At 37.6% G+C, this 22209-nt stretch overlaps 1 protein-coding gene across 1 annotated transcript in view; it reads right to left on the bottom strand.

The window, feature by feature from the left end:
* Positions 1-22209, bottom strand: part of LOC115266582 (uncharacterized) — a 62205-nt gene continuing 39996 nt past the window's right edge. The window contains exons 2-5 of the mRNA XM_062852023.1: positions 19871-20606; positions 731-1004; positions 525-671; positions 1-458 (exon numbers count right to left, since the gene is read on the bottom strand). Coding sequence (XP_062708007.1) covers positions 152-458; positions 525-671; positions 731-1004; positions 19871-20564 — 1422 coding nt within the window. The 5' untranslated portion in view covers positions 20565-20606 and the 3' untranslated portion in view covers positions 1-151. The remainder of the gene's footprint in view (positions 459-524; positions 672-730; positions 1005-19870; positions 20607-22209) is intronic.

Here is a 22209-nt window from a genome sequence, read left to right as displayed (position 1 = left end):
AATAATTTGATGTCACTTACACCACTTTGAGTATAACCCTCACAAATAGAAAATTAATCTTTTGACAAATATACATTTGGCATAAACGAAATGTAGAAAAAAAATCCTCCTGTGTGGCCATAGTATGAAACAAAATTTAAAAAATCACTCTCTACATGGCCATCTTATTTACACCATCCTCCAGTTGTATCACCGCTTCATCTTTGGATTTACTTCTGCTGGCTCTACGTATTTCACGTTCAATATCATCAATCTCGTTTTCGTATAAACTATCTTCTGAATGTTCATGCACCGGGTCTTCCTTGTAGCGATGCTGGAAGTTTTTACCCATCTGGAAAAGACTCTTGGGGCAATCCTTATAATACGGGAAGCATTCACCTGGTCCAGATTTACCCTTTCCGACGTTTTCCGCTGATACATACTCGTCCAAATGTTCCGAATACGGCGATAGTGATGCACTGAAACATATTGAAAAAAAATAAATTATAAATAATTCTTACGAGTTGAAATACTTTTGAACTAACGTGAAAAATAACTTCAAAACCTCGCCAACCAGCCCGAATCTCTCAACGGGCTTCGAATGCACTTCGCATATTGCACGCAGCATACAGGCTTTTCCATCTAGACCAAAGTTTGCGATGAAGTCCTCTACCACCGTATACAATAGTGCTCTGTAACAACAGAAATGAAGCTTCGTGAAATCATTTTTACTTTACCCTAAACAAATCACCTTTCTCCTCCATGGAACGCGTGCTTGTGCTCATCCGGCAGAACGGGTGCTTTCTGTTCAGTGTCTTCGCCATCGATGAAGTTCGTGGTAATCTTGAAGTTTTCATTGCCGGTAAAGTTCGGTACATTCCGCTTCCGTCTCCTGGTGCGCATATAATCCGAAACGTAATCAGCCAGGATGCTTCCGGCGGCACGGCCCATTGAACGAGCTAGCAGGGGAGGCAGGACTCCCAACGGGTTCTGGTTGTCCGTTAATCCAAGTTTATCGAAGTCGACTGAGAAGATAACAAAAAGTAAAATCATATTTTTGTTCCTGTGCAGACATAAAAAAAACTATCGTAAAAGATTAAAATCCCATGCATCAATTATAAATAAAATAGTATCAATATTGCCCATACATTCACCATAAAACAAAAAAAAAAGTTGAACTCTAAATTTTTGGCCGTGCTTGTAAATCTTAACCCTAGCCCTGCATTTGAGTCATTATGGCCCAGTACGTGCACTATGTCAACGGGACAGGATAGAGCTTCATGGCTTTTATTGTCTTTCAACATGTTTTACGGATTGAACATTATGCCTAAGCATGAATCATTACACTTTTGCTGATCTTGAACATATAAATCAAATAAACCTTTTCAAAATGACTAATGCAACCTGATAGAAGATTGATAAACATTAAATACTCGCGATTGAGCTAGGGCAACCAAATATGAGTTCCGACCAGGCAGGGTGGTCAACGATTAACGCCGTTAACGTTAACTTTAATCCATATCAACGTCATCGCCGGTGCGTTAATTTTCTTGGCAATTAACGTTAACAGCGGGTTGCGTTGAATCAACGTCAGCGTAAGTCGTTGATTTAATCGTTGAAAACCGTGCGATTTATGCTGCTGTATATTATATTCAGGGGCCTACCTACATAGCCGATACCGTAAACGCGCGGGTATTCAGCACGACCATGCTGTGGGTGACAGAAACTTTTTGTAATGGAAGTGTCCTTGGCTTTTTTTTTGGCATAGAGTCAACATAGAGTATCTTCGTGCCTGCTACACGATACACGAATGCAAAATGGGTGATGGTAAGAAAGTAATATATAAACAACTGTGGAAGTCTGAGAAGCGAACTTTATCGAGTAGTTACGACAAGGGCAAGGACAAGTGATTTTTTTTTATTATGGGGTAAACAAAATAATTTTTAGGCAAGATGCCATCACGAGTTTTTGTAAGATTCTCAATTAGTCTTTCGGTTTTCACAGTTTCTGATGGGATTTCTTCTACCGTACCGTCTTTTGAGTCGAGCAGGATCGATTCGGATATCTTACTGGTATCAGAAACACTGGCAGCAGGATATCAGGCTGCCATACATACCTACTAGCTAACTACCGATCTCTCGCTGGTTATCATTGCATTGCATTGCCACCGATTAACCCGTGGCCACGTGTAACCTACGACTTACTGTTAAATCACAGCAACCATGCAATTATCTCCAGGGCGCAAAATTTTCGAGCAGATGAGTTGAAGTTCACCGTGCGGCAATTTTCATTAGATTGCCAGCATATTAATATTAAGCTGTTCGATACTCGTTTATCAACTGAATGAAAGTCAATGAGTATTTGTACAAAGTGTTAAATTGCTGATAAAATATCTACCCAGGAGTAAATTAATTTGGTCAGGTCAAAAAACAAGAAATTCCTTCAAGATCTTTTTGAATTTTGGAAATATCTGGATTACAGAAGAAATTCCAGATTCTCCAGAGCTCAAGACTTAATTATTGAAAGATCTGGGACTTCAAACAAAAATATCAATGCTGAAAATTGATCGAGAGCTGAATAGTCAAGGAGGTAGGTACCTCCTACGAATATTGCTATGGTAAAACCTCTGCATTCTTGATCAGTAAGGTAAAATCTGGGAAAATAATTTTTAGCAAGTTTTTTTGTTTATTGTAAGGGTGACTTCAATTGTAGAGGTCTACTTTTTCTACAGAACTATGTAATTATTTAAAATAATTACGCCAGGCGGCGAAGAACAACTTCTATTTTCAATCTATTTATTTGCCATCGAGAAAGACGGCGTGTCTGCTCGTTGGGGAAACGAGAAACTCGATTTTTTCAGTACTTTTCGGAATTATCCGAGCATCGTTGGATAAACAACTCGTGCTGAAAAAATCTTCATTTTGCAACTTGTTGCATAAATAACTATAGTAAATTAGTTCTAAACATATTTAGATTTCTGAGTACAATATTAACCCTTAATCCTCCAGGACGCGCGCTGTCCTAAAAAGTACAACACTACCAAAAACCTCGCTAGTCGTATACAGCGCGAGCGCGGTGTAGTTTCGGTTGCTTAACTTGGTGCGCGTCCTGAAAGGTAACAGGCTGTTTTACCTCATGCAAATCTGCCAGGAAAAGGCCTACTTTCCCACACCAAATTAGCAGTGCTGTAATGGTTAATTACAGCACTGATTTGCGTTGCGTAGTGAACCATTACATGTTTTCAGTTTTGATTAACGGCTGCTTTCTTGACGAAGTTATGAAAAAAAATGTGATAGCTGCACAGTATAACCAGCTATGATCATACATTCTTTAACCCTTTTGAGCCGAATAGGTTCGCCACTGCACTGCTGCCACCGCCTCTCTCTCTGGCCTCGAAAACGTTTGTTATGCTCGGTTTCTTCGCCGGGGTAATATTGACCCCTCCGGCTCCAAAGGGTTAACATGGCTATAAACATCAGTGTGAAGTTTGTTGAAAGTTTTGTTAACCCTTCAAAACGCGCGCTGTTGTAAAAAGTACAACACTACCAAAAAACCTCGCTTTTCGTACATAGCGCGAGCGCAGTGCAGTTTCGACTGCTTGATGGCGCGCGTCCTGAAAGGTTAAAAACTATCCTCAAGTGGTAATTTATGAAATTGCAAAAAACGGCAAGCCTCGTTGGATAAATGTACGACTCGTGCTGTAAAAATCTTCATTCTGCACCTTTTTACGTAAACTACTATTTGCATAGATTTACTCATACCTTTTGACCTAGTGGGTGGATTTTCAAAATCAAAACGGTTTTGTCAAGGGGAATAGTGTGCTATATTATGCATACATGGAGGTGGTGTTATGATAGAACATGTTGGAGATATAGCTGCAAATGTAGTGTACACCTACTGTTTAATGATTTCGAGTAATATTTCTATGGAAATGTGATATTATTTTAATTAAAATTCTACAAAACTCCTTGTTTGGGTTGTAGCTGTTAGGTAGAAATGATTTATGTCCAAAATGTAATTTTGTTATTTGCTAATCTCTCTGTCCGAAGTATGAAATTTTTATTGACGACATCATTGATTTTCTATAACTACATCATTATGGATTGGTGATGTAACCAGATGGAAATTCACACCGGAAGTGGTGGACATTGAAGGATGTCATGAAATTCCGTGATATTTTCCATCCTTGCATATAAGTGATACTTAGTACTGAAAATGTATCTCCCGCGATTGGCATTAAATGTATGAACTGGTTGGGATAAATTCTGACATTCGTGCACTTAAATGTAAAATGTATGGCTCCGTGGTCGTGCGGCTAGGGTCACCAAGCTCTTAGTCGCATCGTGCTGAGGAACGCGGGTTCGATTCCCGCCGCGCTGTCAGGAAAAGTTTTCGGCTGTGCCACTGGGCGTTGCATGCTAGTCCGTTGTCTAGTGTCCTGCTTCCTTCAAAGAGCGAAAAGCTCACTGGAAGCATTGAACGTGTCCGTGTCATTCTCAAAAATCATAACAAATGTATACCGAAAATCTCAGCACCAGAATGGTTTGGATGGTCTGAAACAACGCTAAGTTATATAATATACCTACGGTTGAACTAATCATCTGTCTACTAAAATGCTCTGTCATGTGCTCTGTACTTTTTGGTGTAGTTTTGGGTGTGCACGATGCTTTGTTACGAGTGTAGATCTAAAGACCTTAAACACATAATATTATAGGTGACCTCAGATATCCCTGACGGTCTGGAAATTCGTCTCCCACAGCTTGCATTACATGTATGAATCAAATGAGTAAGTTCTGATATATGTGCACCTCTTTTGATAGACCATACCAAATTTAAACCATATATCTCAACTTCAGAACAGTTTGAATGATCCAGGATGCGTTTAACATTTATATACAAGTATCACAGTATTCAATTGCTCTTCTATGAACTACCAAAACGCACTATACTAAGTTTGAAATGTACTCGATGCTTTGTTACGAGTGTAGATATAAAGGCCTTAACTCCAGAATGATTTGGATGGCCTAAGCAATCGTCACTGATGTGGAATCAATCTCGCATATTTTATTTTACAAGTATTGATCTAACGAAATTAGTTCTGACATGCATACATTATTTTAATATCTCATTACAGTTAAAGGCCTTACAATCAGAACTCCAGAGCGTTTTATGTTACCTAGAACATCGCCAGGTCATGACCACCAACATTTCATGTTTTAAAATATATCTTTGAATGTAATGAATAAAGTTCACGTGCTTTAAAAAGTAAATAATACTATTTCTATTCAGTAGACTGAGTTCAAAACTTATGGACGTTTTGGATAACCTGGCGATCTATGTTGTAGCTGTTAATGGACATAAATCATTTCTATCTAACAACTACAACCCTCTCTTCAACTTAGTGTTTTTAGAGCACTTCCACAGTTATTAATTGAAGGGATTTCTTTGCCTGCCATTGCATGGATTTGTATATTGTGAGGCAAGTACAATGATACACTATGCCCAGGCAGTCGAGAAAATTTTCCCGACTTGAATGGGAATCGAACCCGCCGTCTCCGGATTGGCGATCCATAGCCTTAACCACTAGGCTCACTGGAGACCCTATTCCCCTTGATAACTGGACAACTATTGCCCTTGATAAAACTGTTTTGATTTTGAAAATCCACCCACTAGGTGAAAAGGTATGAGTAAAAGTATGCAAAAAATGTCCACATCCTTTAGAGTTAAGTATAAAGCTGCTTAAATTTTCCTGAAAAGGCTAAATACATTTGATTTTCACTGTAAATTAAGACATTTAAGAATCGGAAAAAAATTCAAAAAACAACCGGGAAAAACTCGAGAGTTTTATTTGGCACTAGCTGTCCCGGCAAACTTTGTCTTGCCAAGCTGCGGTGGTTTGACAACTGAAGGTCATCGCAGCAACGCACCCTAGATTGATTTAATTTTGATCACGCTGAACTTGTTCCCGGCTCATAAAAAATCATTATTTTCACAATTTTCATACTTCTTTAAAATGATTTTCGTAACTTTTTCTGCATATAAACACAGCTACCATGAATACGAATCAAACCCTGCATAAGTCATCCTGAACGGTTCACCCATTCGTAAGTTTTGTTGCCTCAAATGGACTTCAAACTCATTTTTATATACATATATAGATTTGCCGTTCTCAGTGACCAACCTGCATTTTGAACCAGGTTTCGTAATAAAAACTTAATGTTCACCAGATCATATTTATTGTAAACTAGCTGTCCCTGCAAACGTCGTTCTGCCTGCCTACTGTGTTTTTTGACATGCAGCTCTATATAAAACTGCCCCGCAAAATGGAATTTAAAACTTTCTCGTTTTCGGTGCTTTCCCGGTCAATTTTCCCAATTATTTTTTCGTACGAACACGTCGGAGCCCTGCACGAATGAAACGCTGAAAGAATGGTGTAGATCCGTTGGCTTCGTTCTCGAGCCTATTTGTGACATACAAACACCATTCCATTTTTATTTATAAAGATTTTAAAAGATCTGAATGTGGAGAAAATATTTGAGTTTTACGGTCGTATTTATGAGTTATAGCGGAAAATTTGGCCATCAGGGCGTCAAAACGTTGTAACTTCACAGTAGAATGTATCTAAAACTGATGTTAATATTTTGAAAGATTTTGGTATTTTGCGATTCCGCTCTATTTATGTAGAATAGTCCGATCTTCTCCAAATTCGGCCCATCAATAGCGAATTTGTTGATCAAGCTAACAGAGAAATTTGTAAAATTTAAATTCACTTGACGAAGAGTTACAGCTAGTTGAAAATTTTCTCTTTTTATTTATTTTTTCGTTAGGCTTATGCCCTGTATATCACCACCCAAAAAAACAACATGTGCTGTATCGGGGAAAAACTGACTAAAAAACATCAAATTGAACAATAAGAACTATCAGTAGATTTTTTCAATGTCCAGAAAAGTTATAAAAATATCATCAAAATTGGTTTAGTATTGGGGCAGATATTAGGCCATCAGAATAAAGCTGAGTAAATACTCTTAACAAAATTTATGTGAAGCCTTGGAACAAATCTCTGTGGACCTTCAAAGATATCTGAATAAAGAGTATTTATCAGTTTTATTACTGCCGATATCATGTTGTTAACTCTTCGAAACGTCCGAAAATTTGACTTGAAGCTCTTTACATAGTATCAATTAAGAACCTAGTATGTTCCGGGGGTAAAAGTCCACCAAACAGGGAACCCCAATCCAAGGTGTCAGGCGACCCGTGCTGATGGATGAATGGTTGAGGGCGTTTCAAAGATGCTCGATTGTTAACGGAGCCCGTAACGTGGGTAGATCACCTTTTCGTGTTGCGTTACGGAGTAAAATCTACCGAAACCTAGTGTCGTCCTATTTTTCCAATTTTGGAATATGCGTTTTGGCAATTCATGGAATCATAGTATTTTTTCCTTGTCACTGGTATAGTGGTGGCTTCTTCTTCTTCTTTTTACTCGACGTTCGCATTGGAACTTGGCCTGCCTCTCTTCAACTTAGTGTTCTAAGAGCACTTCCACAGTTATTAATTGAAGGGCTTTATTTGCCTGCCATTGCATGAATTTGTACATTGTGTGGCAAATACAATGATACATTATGTCCAGGGAGTCGAGAAAATTTTCCCGACCGGAACGGGAATCGAACCCGCCGTCTCCGGATTAGCGATCCATAGCCTTAACCTGAGAAAGAGGAGACAGCTGGCTTCGATTGCGTGCTACCTAATGTCAAGGAGGACCTGTCACAAACTGCCACCGCGAACCAACTGAAAATCGCACATTGATGGTGTAAGGTGGTCAAATTTCCAAAATTTCTTTCTAAAATACGGCTCCGTTCTTGTAATTAAAAAAGATAAAATAATGATGGTCAGTTTTCCTAAACCAGCGCAACGAATCCATTAATTGTCCATGGTTTTTAGCAGCGAACTCAATAAGAAAATCATTTTTGACCAATTTTATATTTTCAAACCATTGTGCTGCGCTCAAAGTTGTACAAAGAAGTAAGAAGAAGAAATGTAAACATCGTGGCTGTCAGTGAGCTGTCTCCTCTCTCTCGGGCCTTAACCACTAGGCTAACTGGAGACCTGGAGTGGTGGCTTACGGTCTCTGAATAAAACTAACTTAACCCTCTAATAGGGTATCGCGCCACTTGGGCGGTGGCTTCTATATTCGTCTGTTTTCCACTATAACTCAGTCAATTTTGAACCAATTGACTTGAAATGTTGTACACGGGCAGATACTATACCTATCTCACCGCATTCCAAGAGTTGTGTCAATTGGTTCAAATTTGACTGAGTTATAGCGGAAAACAGACGAATATAGAAGCCACCGTCCAAGTGGCGCGATTCCCTACCCAAATTTTTGATTTTGATCTAAATATCATTTTTCGTCATCCAAAATCGATTTAAATATGTTTTGGAAGAAGATCCTTTTTTATTCTCGATTTCGTGAATTTCAGTTTTTGATTTTTCTAATTTTTATTTTTGAACATCCCCACAGTATTATATTTTTCCTGGAAGCCTATTTGGGGTACGGATTTTTAGAGATGAAAACATTTTGAGATTTTTTGATAATTGTTGAAATTTTTTTTCAACTTTCCATAGAAAATTTTATTTTCCGTGTAATTTTAAGGAAAATAATTTTAGAGTGTATTCGATTCCCTTAAACTATAAAACTAGGCTTGAATGATTCGGGAAAAATTTAAAATATGTTAATTGTAGCGATTCAATACAAAATAAACAATGAATTCTAAAAGGTGACTAAAACATCAATTTTTCAATGATTTTTAAAAAATGTAAATGTAAAATGCTCAAACTATACCCCGTCTAAAGGCGGGGTTGGGTATTAGAGGGTTAACCAACTTTACTTTACCGATATTTCAAAACTTGGCCATTCGAGGCTAAGCTTGATGCAAAGGACATCAAATCGGGTTAGGGATCCATGTACCCGATCAGAAAGGCATAACAAAATTATAACCGGTTGAGTTATTTATTTCAAAGATTTTTCATAACAGAATAAGTTATAAAATTCGCCGGTTAGGTGTTAAAATAACAAAAAATATAACTAAATTGCTCTAGTCATAACATAATTATAACAGGTGTTGATACAATTTTAACAAATTTATAACAACGTGAGATATAATAAATATTGGAATGTTCAATAAATTATAACACATGTTGTTATAAATTAGATATAAATATATTGGGTAAAAAATAGGTTGGGTAAAATTTAACTCATTTTTGGGTAATTTTTATTAAGAGTGTTATTTATTTTTAGCGAAAAGTTTTTTGTATAAAAAACTTTCCCCACGTAGTATGTAAAAAACCCACACCCAGACGGGAATCGAACCAAGGACGCCAGCCTTCAACTGCAGTCCGGCACCTTTATCAATGAGGCCATTGCAGCACTTGAAGTGAAGGGTGGTATATGATCAAGTGGTTCTTCGTTTTGGCGGCTGGTCTATAAATAGACTCATTTCTCCAACGTACAGGGGAGAGAAAATATGACGTCACATAAAAGTGTTGCTGATACAATTGATCGCAATTACGTCATCTTAGGATATATTAACAAAAGTGGATATAATTTAGTTATAATTGTAACTCAAGAATTTGCTCTGCGTTTTGGCATGCTTTATGTCATGATTCAGATCAGAAATAAACATCGTATCTTCATCAAAGTTGTAAAGATAGTTAGGCTGACACAAATTACGATTTTCTCTTATGTCAGCCTCGCCACGCCCCCCCCCCCCCCCCTCCCTTGGAAATTTTGGTCGGAATTCAACATTTTGAGGGGAAAACAAATAAATTATTCAAAAAAAAAAAAATTTAAGGTGTAATTTGAGTTGCCCAGAATATGTCTTAACAAATCCGATGAGTTTTGTGATTTAGCCTAAATTGTTTGGGTATTTTTTTTTTTCAGAAAATGCGTTTATTATTTATCCTCCCCCCCATGTGTTATTAAATAATTATCTATCCTCGCCATCAAGGAAGTTCCTGCCTATGGCAAAGTTATGCACTAGTCTTGTGGTTGGAAATTTCACCGCTTCGTGGCGTTAGTATGCATTTCTGGATATTGGCAGATTTAGATGGCTTGTGCAACAAAAAATGAAGTGTTTAAAGCACAATTTTCACATTACATGGTACAAGAATTAACATTCTAAAGCAATTCTCGTGATCTCATATAATGTTTTTATTTTCAAGATGCATGACGATGTCCATCAACATATCGGTAAAAAAGAAATAGCCTTCTGCTATTGGTTTTTCAAAAGCATTTAACAGAGTTTCTCATTTTGAACTACTGCACAGATTATCACATCTAGTTGAGATTCTGTTTCATTGAGTAAATCCTATTTGAATAACCACTTTCAAATTGTGGAAATTAAAGAAAATCATTGAAGCCCAATCGGTACTCTATCGGGAGTGCCACAAGGATCGGTTTCAGGACCATTGATGTTAGCCTTATTTATCAATGGCCTTCCTTCATCTTTGAAAGTATGTAGGCCACATGTTTCCAGATGATAAGAAACTGTTTTTCTACTGAATTAATATGGACGTTCATTGCATGGCAATGAAACGTGACTAACGACATGACGTGACGAAATTAGATATACATTTCAAAGCTCCAAAAATAATTTGTTATCAATAAATTCTTCAAAAACTAAGGTGATTTTCATTTGTTGGCGACTAATTTATCCAGTTGTATCATGTTAATTGAAAAACAATGATAAAACTTCTAATTTCAGAATAATTTATTAAAATAATTTTGAATGAGACTACAAACTGCAAAACCTATGGAGGATTGTGAAACCTCAAACATACTTCAGGAATGTTAACAGTTTTAATGAAAGTCATCTTTTTCATATCCATTTTGTTGACTAGATAATCTAGTGTGGCTCACGTATAATGACAACTGCTGGGATACTCATTTCCTATTTTGCCTAAATATTGTGGCCTCATCACTAAGATACTGATGTTCTTAAGGCTTAAACATCCGTCATCATTTTTCGGAAAATAAAAAGCAGTTTTCTCGCTGTAAATCAAAACATCGACCATGAAAATATATTCACTACATTCTATTCCTCATGTGGAGTACAGTGAATATATTTTCATAGCAAAGACTTTGGTTTTGATCGGAAAATCAGTTTATCGCGGAAAAATTGCGCCCGTTTGATTTGTACAAGGTGGCTGATTATATGTGACAGCTTTCACCCGGCGGCTGCAAAAACAGTTTTAGCCAAGGTGCACTGCACACCGTGTACAAACCATATACGTGCGCGGTCTGGCGCAATCTGAAGCTGCGCGTTTCGAACGCAGCTGGCTGAGAATCTAAGACAAGCGCGACAATATCTATCTGAGCCTTCTGAAAGGTTTGGATCATGATTCAAACATGTCAAAAATACTGCATTAGTTTATTTAAGGTTTGAATTTCAATTCGCGTTAGTGAATTTGAAAAAAGATAATCAAGAAATCGATCGTGAACTTCCAAAAAGGCATAACCCTCAAACTACAAGTACCTATGTCAATAAATAAATTAATGTATAACCTGAACTTTCTTAAAGGTCTGGAACAATATTAAAACTTGTCTAAACTACTGTATTTTACAAGCACAGTAGCACCATACAGCGGCGTAACTGCGTACTAAACACCACTTGTAAAATGTTCATTCGACATAAACTGCATTTTCAAAACTATAACTGAGTTTGTTATAATGCTCATATAAAGATGATCAAAATGAATTTATTTGTATTATAACTCACCTTGTTATAATTCTGATATAATTAAATCAGGGTTTCAAATACTTTTTTGTCAAATATATCTAAATATAACAGACGTTGATATATCTATCAACCGATGATATAATTTTGTTACATTTTTGTTATGCCTTTCTGATCGGGTATGTACTAACTCTTCAAAGACTGCTAAGTGCTGGTATGCAAGGAATAAACTAGAATCCTTTTTACTGAACATATGTTCCATTATTGGAATGGCATTGCTGCCGGGTTCTAAACTTCTTACTGGGGAGGGTTACACAGCGTAACAAAAATTAACTTTTGGTTTGTCTCAAAAGCAAACTTATTATACGAATCAAAATAAAATCTACTTTCGCGACTACTTTTACCCGCAGTCAGAGATCCCGAGCAGAAGGGCATACCTTACAAATACCATGCGAAGAGCAACATGTGCTCTAATACCTAAAATTGTTATTGTAGCGTTATTGTACGAAATGTTATGAGAACATCAAAATAACAGTTGGAGGTATTTGAACAGAGTTTGGTATTGATGTAGTATTTGCTAGTTTAGCAGTGAAAATAACCGAAGAACAAGATTTGCTATTACATCATGAAGTCATCGAACATATGAAACATTTGATAACAAGAAATGTTATAAGTTTGTTATTCAATAACTTTGGAATAACAAATACAGCAATTGAAATTTTAGGTATGTATTTATTATTGAAATAACAAGACTTGTTATTTTCTAGGTGTTATTTATACAAAATTTTGGTATTCGTTTTTTTTATTTTGCCTCTTATTACCACCTAATGAAGGGCATATCAAGGTATGGTAGTATGTAAGATAAATACCTTGATATGTTATTCACTTGTTATTTTCTTCTGCTCGGGATACGCGCGAGACAGTCGCCTAAGGAAACAGATCTGTTTTCAAATTTTCCATCATAGCGCTCTTTGATAATTATTGATAAAAGGTCGCCACATGGCCAGGTGATATGAAGACTGCTGCGACTGCACGCGGCATTTGCACTGCGATTAAATTTTGTCCATCATTGAAGGCCTTGGAAAGTAGTCGCCATAATTGCATTTTTCTTGCAACGCACAATATGTGTCTCTGACAGATTTTGGGCCGCTGAATCCGAATCCAAGCACTCCAGCACGTCACAATTTTGAGTTATACCTCAATTCAAACAGCAAAATATGCGATTTTGGGCTTTTATGACTGCCAGCTATTAAGCATGGAAATATTTTTATTAATCAATCAAAGGATAAATTGGTCAATTAGCATCTAAATTAACGACTCATGCACAATATTTCACATTACCGAATCGAATTTTAAGCGATTTATGTTAAGTACGATATTTCCCATACAAGTCACCCTTCAAAAGTTGCATGCAAGTTTACATACTGACATAAAATGCTTAAATCAATCAAATTTGATTTGGTAAAACGAAATATTTTGCATGAGTCGTTAATTTAGATGCTAATTGACCAATTTATCCTTTGGTTGGTTAAAAAAATATTTCCATGCTTAATGGCTTGTAGTAAAAAAGCCCAAAATCGCATGTTTTGCCCTATAAATTGAGGTATAGCTCAAAGTTGTGACGTGCTGGAGCAAATCTGAGTCCGGATTCAGATTCAGCAGCCCAAAATCTGTCACAGACACATAAGTTTGCTCTTGAGACAAAAAAATGTTGCGCTGTGTTATCAGTTCTCTTGTTTTTTTTTTTCTATATTGCTCCTGAAGCACATAAGAAAACAAAACAAAAACTGTATCAAAATCGATACTTTATTGCCCTTCAATGACAATTGAGTAATGCGACATGCACTACACTTAGGATACGGGTAATGTCACAATAGATCTAAAAACTGGTCGCAGTGACATCCCCGAACAGGAATAAAAAAAAGAACCTAGTAAAATTTGTATCAAAATCGGTTATTCTTTTTTCTAGAATTCAAAGTGGTAACTTTTAGGCATTTTTTTAAAATTTTAGTACCATATCACTATTTTGACTGTGCAACTGTCACGACTGTCTCGATTCTCATCAATATGTAACAATATATTTTTTTTATAGAAAAAGCTATTCTTAGCCAAATTCTGAGCCATATTGCTTGAAAACTTTCAAAGTTATGACTGTTTGATTGTCACAATACAAAAAAAAAATATTATTGCGACTTTGTGTCACGTATACGGCTATAACTTTTGAACGGCTAGATCAAATTGATTGATATTTTTACACAATATTTCCATGTTTATACTTTACATACAATTTTCATTGAAATCGGTACAGTATTGCTAATTTAGAGAAAACTTTCCGTTTTACGGTAGAACGAAAAGCTACCGCAGCTGTCAGACTACTGATTTTCACTGAGGTATCATCGATCTACCTTAGCGAGCCCTAGTGATGCCTAGGATAGCCTTGGATACGACGCCGATGATCATTGTTTGTTGTTGGTTTTCAGTTCAATTCACCTTGCAAGCATGCTTTGATTTGACCTTCAGTTTCAATGATAGGATGATTTTCAAGCCTGCGGTAGGACTTTGACAGCTGCGGTAGAACTCGGCGGCTACCGCAGAGTGGAAATTTGTCTAAAAATCCGCAATATGTTTGGCTCTAGAGTCAAAATGGTAAAAAATAAATTTTTAGTATTTTAGAATGGCAAGTTTCTTGTTCAAACGATATCTAAACCGATTTAGATTAAATTTTCATGGTATTAGTTACACACAATATACTTTTGCTGGTAAAAAATAAGCCATTCTTGTGAAGGAAATCAAAAGTTATACATTATTTTATGTGTCCAAATTTCATCGTATTTGTCATCGTCGTCTTTATACATATGCAATGCACATTTGTTTTTCTTCTGAAATTTATTCAAAAAGTTGAAAAAAACTCATCCAATGCAGTTTGCTCGGAGATTTCAAGCAGGTCAGACGCATTTATCTATCTGTGCAGTGTGATATTCCGAACACAAGTACCTTTTTGTTCGAAGAGGATATTGTTCTAGTGTGACCTTGAGGTAATTGTGAGGCAGAGCCGGACAAGCAGTAAAATGGAGACCAAAGTGGTCAGGGAGAACACGTTGAAGTTAAAGTTCGGGGCCCAATCTCGGAATCCGTCCAACGATAAAGTTTTTGCTTTTTTCCAAAAGCAAGGTTGGGATTGTGATATGCTGTCGGCGATGTACCGTGAAGATTTTTGTCTGTTCATCAAGTTCCAGAAGGAGGAGCAGCTGAAGGATGCTTTGAGAGTACTCGGCAACGTGGTTACGTTTGAATATGCAAACGGGTTGAAGATTCAGGTAGCAGTGTCAGCTGCAAGCGGAATGTTTAAATATGTGCGCGTGTTCGGACTACCTCCGGAAGTGGAAGATAGGGCAATTGCGGCGGTTTTTGCGAAATACGGTTCCATTCAGCAAATGGTCAGGGAACGATACCCAGCCGAGTCTGGATTCCCTATCTGGAGCGGCGTGCGTGGGATCAATATGGAAGTTTTACAAGAGGTCCCTACTAATGTGTACATCCAAGGTGTAAAAGCTAGGGTTTTTTATGATGGCATCCAGCACAAGTACTTCCTATGTGGTTCAACAGAACATTTCAAGGCAGAATGTCCGAAGAGAAAGTCGGTGAATGAGCGGTTGGGAACATATGCACATCCACCGGTTAATCGTACGGGGTTGAACGACGCAGCCGCGTCGTCGTCGAGCGGTAGCGTAGTGCTACCTATTCATGGCAAAGCGAGGGGTTCAATAGCTAACCCGATTGGTGAAGGTGCACCGTCGGTGGATACTGAGGATCAATTCTGTGGCGAGGTGGCGGTAGGGGATTCAAAGGGTGATCACGAAGTTTCTGGGATACGGGAGAAGGAAGATCGGAAGGGCCTGGAGGAGGCCCAGATGGCTGAGGATAACCAGTGGCAGAAAGTGAAGCGTTTGAGGAGTAGAGAGTCAAACACAGGCAGTACGGCCAAAAGCGTTAAGGTAGGTGACGATCAAAGTCCCGGCCTATTGAAATTACAAGCACGGCGATCGCGTTCATTAACGTCACGCCAGACGGCATCGAAAGGCAACGGAAGAGATGGGTTTACAGGAGATTTGAATCAGTTTCCCCCATTGCCAAAAGAATAGATTCATAGGGTTTCCGGGTGTTACCATGCAGTACACATACAAAATAGCGACGATTAATTTGAATAGTTCGAATAGCAGGATAAACCAGGGATTGTTACGTGATTTTATCTATGATCATGATGTAGATGTTTTACTTCTTCAAGAAGTTGCATACGAAAACTTTTCATTTTTGCCTAGTCATTATGCATTCGTCAACATAAGCTCTGATAGCAAAGGAACGGCTATTTTTGCGCGGAAAAGTATGGAAATTTCAAATGTTCTTTTAGAATCGAACGGCCGAATAATTTCACTAGTCCTTCTCCTCTTCCTCTTCTTGGCGTAACGTCCTCACTGGGACAAAGCCTGCTTCTCAGCTTAGTGTTCAATGAGCACTTCCACAGTTTTTAACTGAGAGCTTCCTCTGCCAATGACCATTTTGCATGTGTATATCGTGTGGCAGGCACGAAGATACTCTATACCCAAGGAAGTCAAGGAAATTTCCTTTACGAAAAGATCCTGGACCGACCGGGAATCGAACCCGTCACCCTCAGCATGGTCATGCTGAATACCCGTGCGTTTACCGCCTCGGCTATATGGGCCCACTAGTAGTTAACGGTATAAATTTTATAAACGTTTATGCACATTCGGGGTCAACTTATCGCAGAGAACGAAACGATTTATTTACAAATTTGATGTCGGTACATCTGAGTAAACACGATGCCTCATATTCAGTGATAGGAGGAGACTTTAACTGTACATTAGAAGCTTCTGATTCAAAGGGACCGTCGAACACCTCATGCGCCGGGTTAAAAAACTTAGTAGATTTATTTCAATTGAAGGATGTAGCGAAGGACATGCAAAAGGCTGAATTCACCTTCTTCAAAGGCGAATCTGACTCAAGACTGGATCGATTTTATGCACCTGTTGGCTTTGTTAAAAGTGTAGCTGATTTAGCTACAATTCCAGTAGCTTTTTCCGATCACTCCGCTGTAATTATGAAAATTAAAACGTCAAAATCAAACGTTGTTACGAGAGGACGAGGGTACTGGAAAATCAATCCCAGTACTCTGGAGTCGGAGGAAATTTCAAATAGATTCGAAGAACAGTACGAAATTCTAAAAAATCGTGCGATGTTCGGTACTGATTTAAGCTGTTGGTGGAATTTTGTGATGAAACCAAAATGCAGACAGTTCTACAAAACAGAAGCTTGGAAAATTAACAGTAAAATCAGAGAAGCTAAAAGTGAGCAGTTGAGGAAATTAATTGATTTAAGTGCGCGTTTGGCGAAAGGACAAGATGTTTCAATATTGATAAATTTAGCCAAATCTCGTTTGATGGAAATTGAGTACGATAGACTTAAAAATTTGTCCAATAAATTACATGAAAGCAATTTTGCTGAAGGAGAGAAGGTTAGTGTCTCCAAGCAAGTTCACAGAGGAGTTTCTAGCAATCAGTTGAAATTATTAGAAGAAAATGGATTGGTTACAGATCGTGGAGGCCTAAGCGAAATTATTCAGAATCATTTTCAAGATTTGTTTTGTGAGGACAGAGAAGAAGATCTTCAGGACCCAGATGAAAATCCCTTTAAATTGTATAACATCGTGTGTAGAACCGGAAGAGGCAATATTGCTATCTGAACCCATAACAGTTGAAGAAATTTGGCAAATTTTGAAAACATGCAACCAGAAAAAATCCCCTGGCCCAGATGGGTTAACATATGAATTTTATTTGAAGCATTTTCATCTCATGAAAGATGATATGTGTAGGCTTTTTAATGGATACCTAACAGGCTCCATGAACCCACCCAAAGCTTTCACAGATGGAATTGTAACACTGATTCCAAAACGAGGCGATCTGACATTTCTAGAAAACTACAGGCCAATAACGTTGCTGAACGCGGATTACTAGTTATTTTCAAAAATTTTGGCTAATAGAATTCAACCATTATTGAATGGTTTGCTCGGCCCGGGTCAAAGTGCTTGCATGAAAGACAAATCATGCATAGACAGTTTAGAAAACTTGTGGAAAATATTCACTAAGTCGATTGAAACAAAACGTCTCAAGGGTTTCGTGGTCAGTTTAGACCTTGAGAAGGCATTTGATAGAGTTCATCATCCGTTCCTCTGGAAAACTTTACGGAAATTTAACTTTCCAGACCAATTGATTGAGTGTATAAAAAGATTGTACTCTCAGGCAACTTCTAGAATTTTGTTTAATGGTTTTTTAAGTCGAGAATTTCGTATCAAAGCTTCAGTTCGGCAAGGTTGCCCTCTAAGCATGATAATGTTTGTTTTATATATAGAACCTCTTATTAGAAATATTTATGCGAACACTTGTGGGATTCTTGTCCACAATAATATCCTTAAAGTAATTGCATACGCAGATGATTTAAATGTGTTCATACGAACTGATGAAGAATTTGATTTACTTATGAAAATCATCTCTTCTTTTGCCAGCTTCGCGAGAATCAAGTTGAATATTACTAAATCAAAGTTTCTGAGGCTCAACGGGTGCCCATCGGGACCTCAGTTGATCAGAGAAACTGATGAATTGAAAATACTAGGAGTGGTGTTCAAAAAATCCTGGAGTGAAAGCATTAATCATAACTTCGATAAATTGATTAACGATATAAAGTACAGATTGAATCTGAATAAATTTAGAAAATTAAACTTGATTCAGCGAGTGTGGTTTGTAAATGTGTTTGTATTGTCCAAATTATGGTACACAGCTCAAATTTTCCCACCAAAGAATATTCATCTAGCTAAAATAAAATCAACTGTGGGTATGTTCGTATGGCATAACAATGTATTTAAAGTTGACAGAAAGCAACTCTATTTACCTTTTGAAAAGGGAGGGTTAGGACTGCAAGATCCGGAGGCCAAGTGTAAAGCACTTTTCTTGAAAAGTTTCGTTTGTAATCATGATGCTGATAATGAATATTATCTTTTAAACCTTAAACAACAGTCTAGATTGACTAGAAATGCGCGAGAGTGGTTGGAAGAAGGACGCTTTGTTGTACATAATTACAACATAGGCACTTGTAAAATGTTGTACACGTACTTTTTGGAAAAAGATAATTATCAACCCAAAGTAGAATCCATTTTCCCGGAAATTGATTGGGAAAATATTTGGAACAACATCAGCAGCTCCTTTTTGCATTCTGAGGATCGATCCAAAATGTTTGAGCTTGTGAATGATTTAGTTCCCAACAAAAAGAAATTAGTAGATTATGGAATCCGGCGAATGAGTGATGCTTGTGATGAATGTCAAGAGGTAGATACAAATGAACACAGATTGAAGACTTGCCCTAAATCAGATGACATAAGAACTTGGGTTGAAATAGTAATACGACAAAGATTAAAATTAGACTTCATAGATCTAGAAATATTTTTTATCAGCCGATTAGAGCAAAAGTGTTTTCGACAGAAATCTGCGCTTTGGTTAGTATGCCATTACTACGCTTATGTGTTAAAATGTTTTCCGAAATGTAGTTTATTTGTGTTTAAAAAAAGTATCAGAGAGTTGAGGTGGAATAATAGAGAAGGATTTAAAAGAAACTTTGGAAGCTGTCTAAATGTGTGCTGAATAATCAGTGAATAATAAAGTTAAAATTAGATATAAGTTAAAGTTAATTTGTAAACGGAAATGTTTGATCCTGTATATGTAAAACGATGTAAACTGTAGACTTTTTTATATTATGATATATTAAATTTAAAAAAAAAATGTTTACCTAAATACAATATCTAAAAGCCTGTAACAATTGGCGAAATAAAATTAATTTTTACTTAAATTTGACAGTTCGACACTTAAACTTTACAGTTCTCCTAAGGAAATAATTATCGAACTGTCAAGTTTAAGTGGAAATAAATTTTAATTCTCGAATTGGAACAGACCCTAAGAGTTATTTATCCAGATGGCAATTAATTGCGTGTAATGTACAGTCCAGAAGTAACAACAACCACTTGATTAAAATTGATTATTTCGTTAAAGTGATAATGTGACAGATTGCTAAACGTGTATTTAGCAAGGGATACTCACTCGTGACCGGTAAGCTGATAGAAATGTTGGAGAGAAATCCCGTTGGAGGATAGCGCACGAATGGCAGCGCAATTGTCGGCGCAATAGTTAGCGAGGTGCCCGGGGGAAGTGCCAGCCTGCCGTCGTCCGTTACCCAAATCAATCGCTTCTTGCGACTGTGAGGTTTCTCCGACTCGTTGCTCGTCGGCGAAGGTGCTGCTGCATCGTCTTCATCCATAGGAGCTTTCCTGGGTTCACGGTCAAGAGCACCCGTCTGCCGATAATCGTCGTTCGACACATACTTTTTTCTGTACTTTTTGCTTTCCTTTAGCAAATATTTCTTCAGGCTTTTAGTCGAAGCTGCCTCCGTACTGGCAATTATTTCATCCAAATTATAACTAGATTCAACATCTTGTTTTAACTTGCTTGCTATGTCTTCTAAGCTTGCCTTAGCTGTTGGTTGATATGGCGCTTCGTATTGCTTCTCTAATTTATCACTAATGATGACTGGATTGGAAGACTTGTTGCTATTGCTATCACTATCACTATTATTAGCGCTACTATCACTATTCCTACTCCTACTACTACTTTTAGTTGTACTACTGGTGTTATCTGCACTATCCGAATGATGAACACCAACTGTATTGTGAGTCCCAGCTCGGTGAGAAATTACTGTAAGCAGGATAAATGCTGCCCAACACCATCGTATTTCCATCTTATCACTATGAGGTCAGTCGTAGAGGATCCAGTCGAAGACCTGAAACAAAAAATAAAATTCAAAAATTATTGAACGAAATCAGGCAATTCAACTCATCATCTGTAGTTTCTTTTATCCCTTCATGCCACAAAAGTTCAGCCTATTGGACGCAGTGGCTTAATTTCCCCAACAGGGGAGGAAAAAATCCCTATCAGAAAGATTTCCCTTTGACCCCGTTTCTGAGCACTTCCTGTATTCCGGTAAACTCATCGCTTCGTGACCTACATTGTAAGCCGTTATTACCGATGACACCAGAAAATTAAGTTTCACCTTCAAAAGCGAATAATAAATGAGAAATAAATTTTCACCATGCAACGCGTGATTAACATGCATTCAACGTCTTTATTGCCGTATCATGGGTGCAATCAATTAAGGATCGTCTGCTTGTGCGGTTCGACCTGCAGTCTGATGGTACCGAAACAGGCTTTTGGGAAGTGGTTTACATCGGTGGTGTGCATCGATATTTTGTTCATTGAGTTGTATCTTGTAGGAAATTCTAACATTTAACCCTAATGTGGCCGACATTCCTGGGTACCTTTGTTGATTTCAAATCTCGATATCTAAATGGTTATTGGGACTAGGAAGTTAGAACTCCGCTAGATCTAAGAACACGTGAATATTTATCAATTAATAGGGATGACCGAATTTTAAAGTGATGAGGGACAGTGGGATGGACCACCCACGAAATTGAAATGATCATATCTCCGCCAATTTTTCATCGATTTAAGATATTTTTTGGCTCATTCAACTCCGATACTTATTATCTCTCGAGAAAATATTGGCATTCAAATAAAAAAGGTAATCAATTGATAGGTTGCACAATACATAACAATCTAAAGTTTACCAGAAGACTACGGTGCATAGTTGAGCTTAGACTGTCGTAATTCAGCAAAGTGACGTAAGCGACATTGACAATATTGGTACATTTTTTAAAACTATACATTTTGCTTTTGGTTACTCTCTAAATTTTCTTCAATTATCTATGGATTATGATCTGCTTCTTCTTCTTTTCTTCTTTGTCGGTCTATGTCCCCACTGAAACTTGGCATGTCTCGCTTCAACTTAGTGTTCTTTAAGCACTTCCACAGTTATTAATTGAAGGGCTTTCTTTGCCTGCTATTGCATGAATTTGTATATTGTGAGGCAAGTACAATGATACACTTCGCCCAGGGAGCCGAGAAAAGTTTCCTGACTGGAACGGGAATCGAACCCGCCGTCTTCAAATTGGCGATCCATAGCCTTAACCACTATGCTAACAGGAGACTAGATCTTGTATCATTATACAGCAGGCATATCACAGGGCTATTATTTCACCAGATAGGGTCTGGAATCATTTAGGCAGGGGGGCCTATATTGGGCACCTGCTGCTATAACTAAGTCAGTTTCAAACCGATTTGACTTGAATTTTTGAACATGGAGTGATACTGTATGTATCCGATCATGTTCCAAAAATAAAGTCACCCAAAATAGGTCCCCTGCTCAAATGGTCCCAGACCCTATATAGCAAAAGACGTTGAAATTTACAATACGAAACTTTGCAGAACTACGGCAGTAGAGTGCTTCCCTGGAACATGGAATAGATGCTGTTGTGAGTCGCTCCTCT

The sequence above is a fragment of the Aedes albopictus genome, chromosome 2, assembly GCF_035046485.1.
Source record: "Aedes albopictus strain Foshan chromosome 2, AalbF5, whole genome shotgun sequence".
Taxonomy (NCBI): Eukaryota; Metazoa; Arthropoda; class Insecta; order Diptera; family Culicidae; genus Aedes; species Aedes albopictus.
The sequence above is the reverse complement of the archived record's forward strand: the minus strand, read 5'-3'. Positions and strand labels throughout refer to the sequence as shown.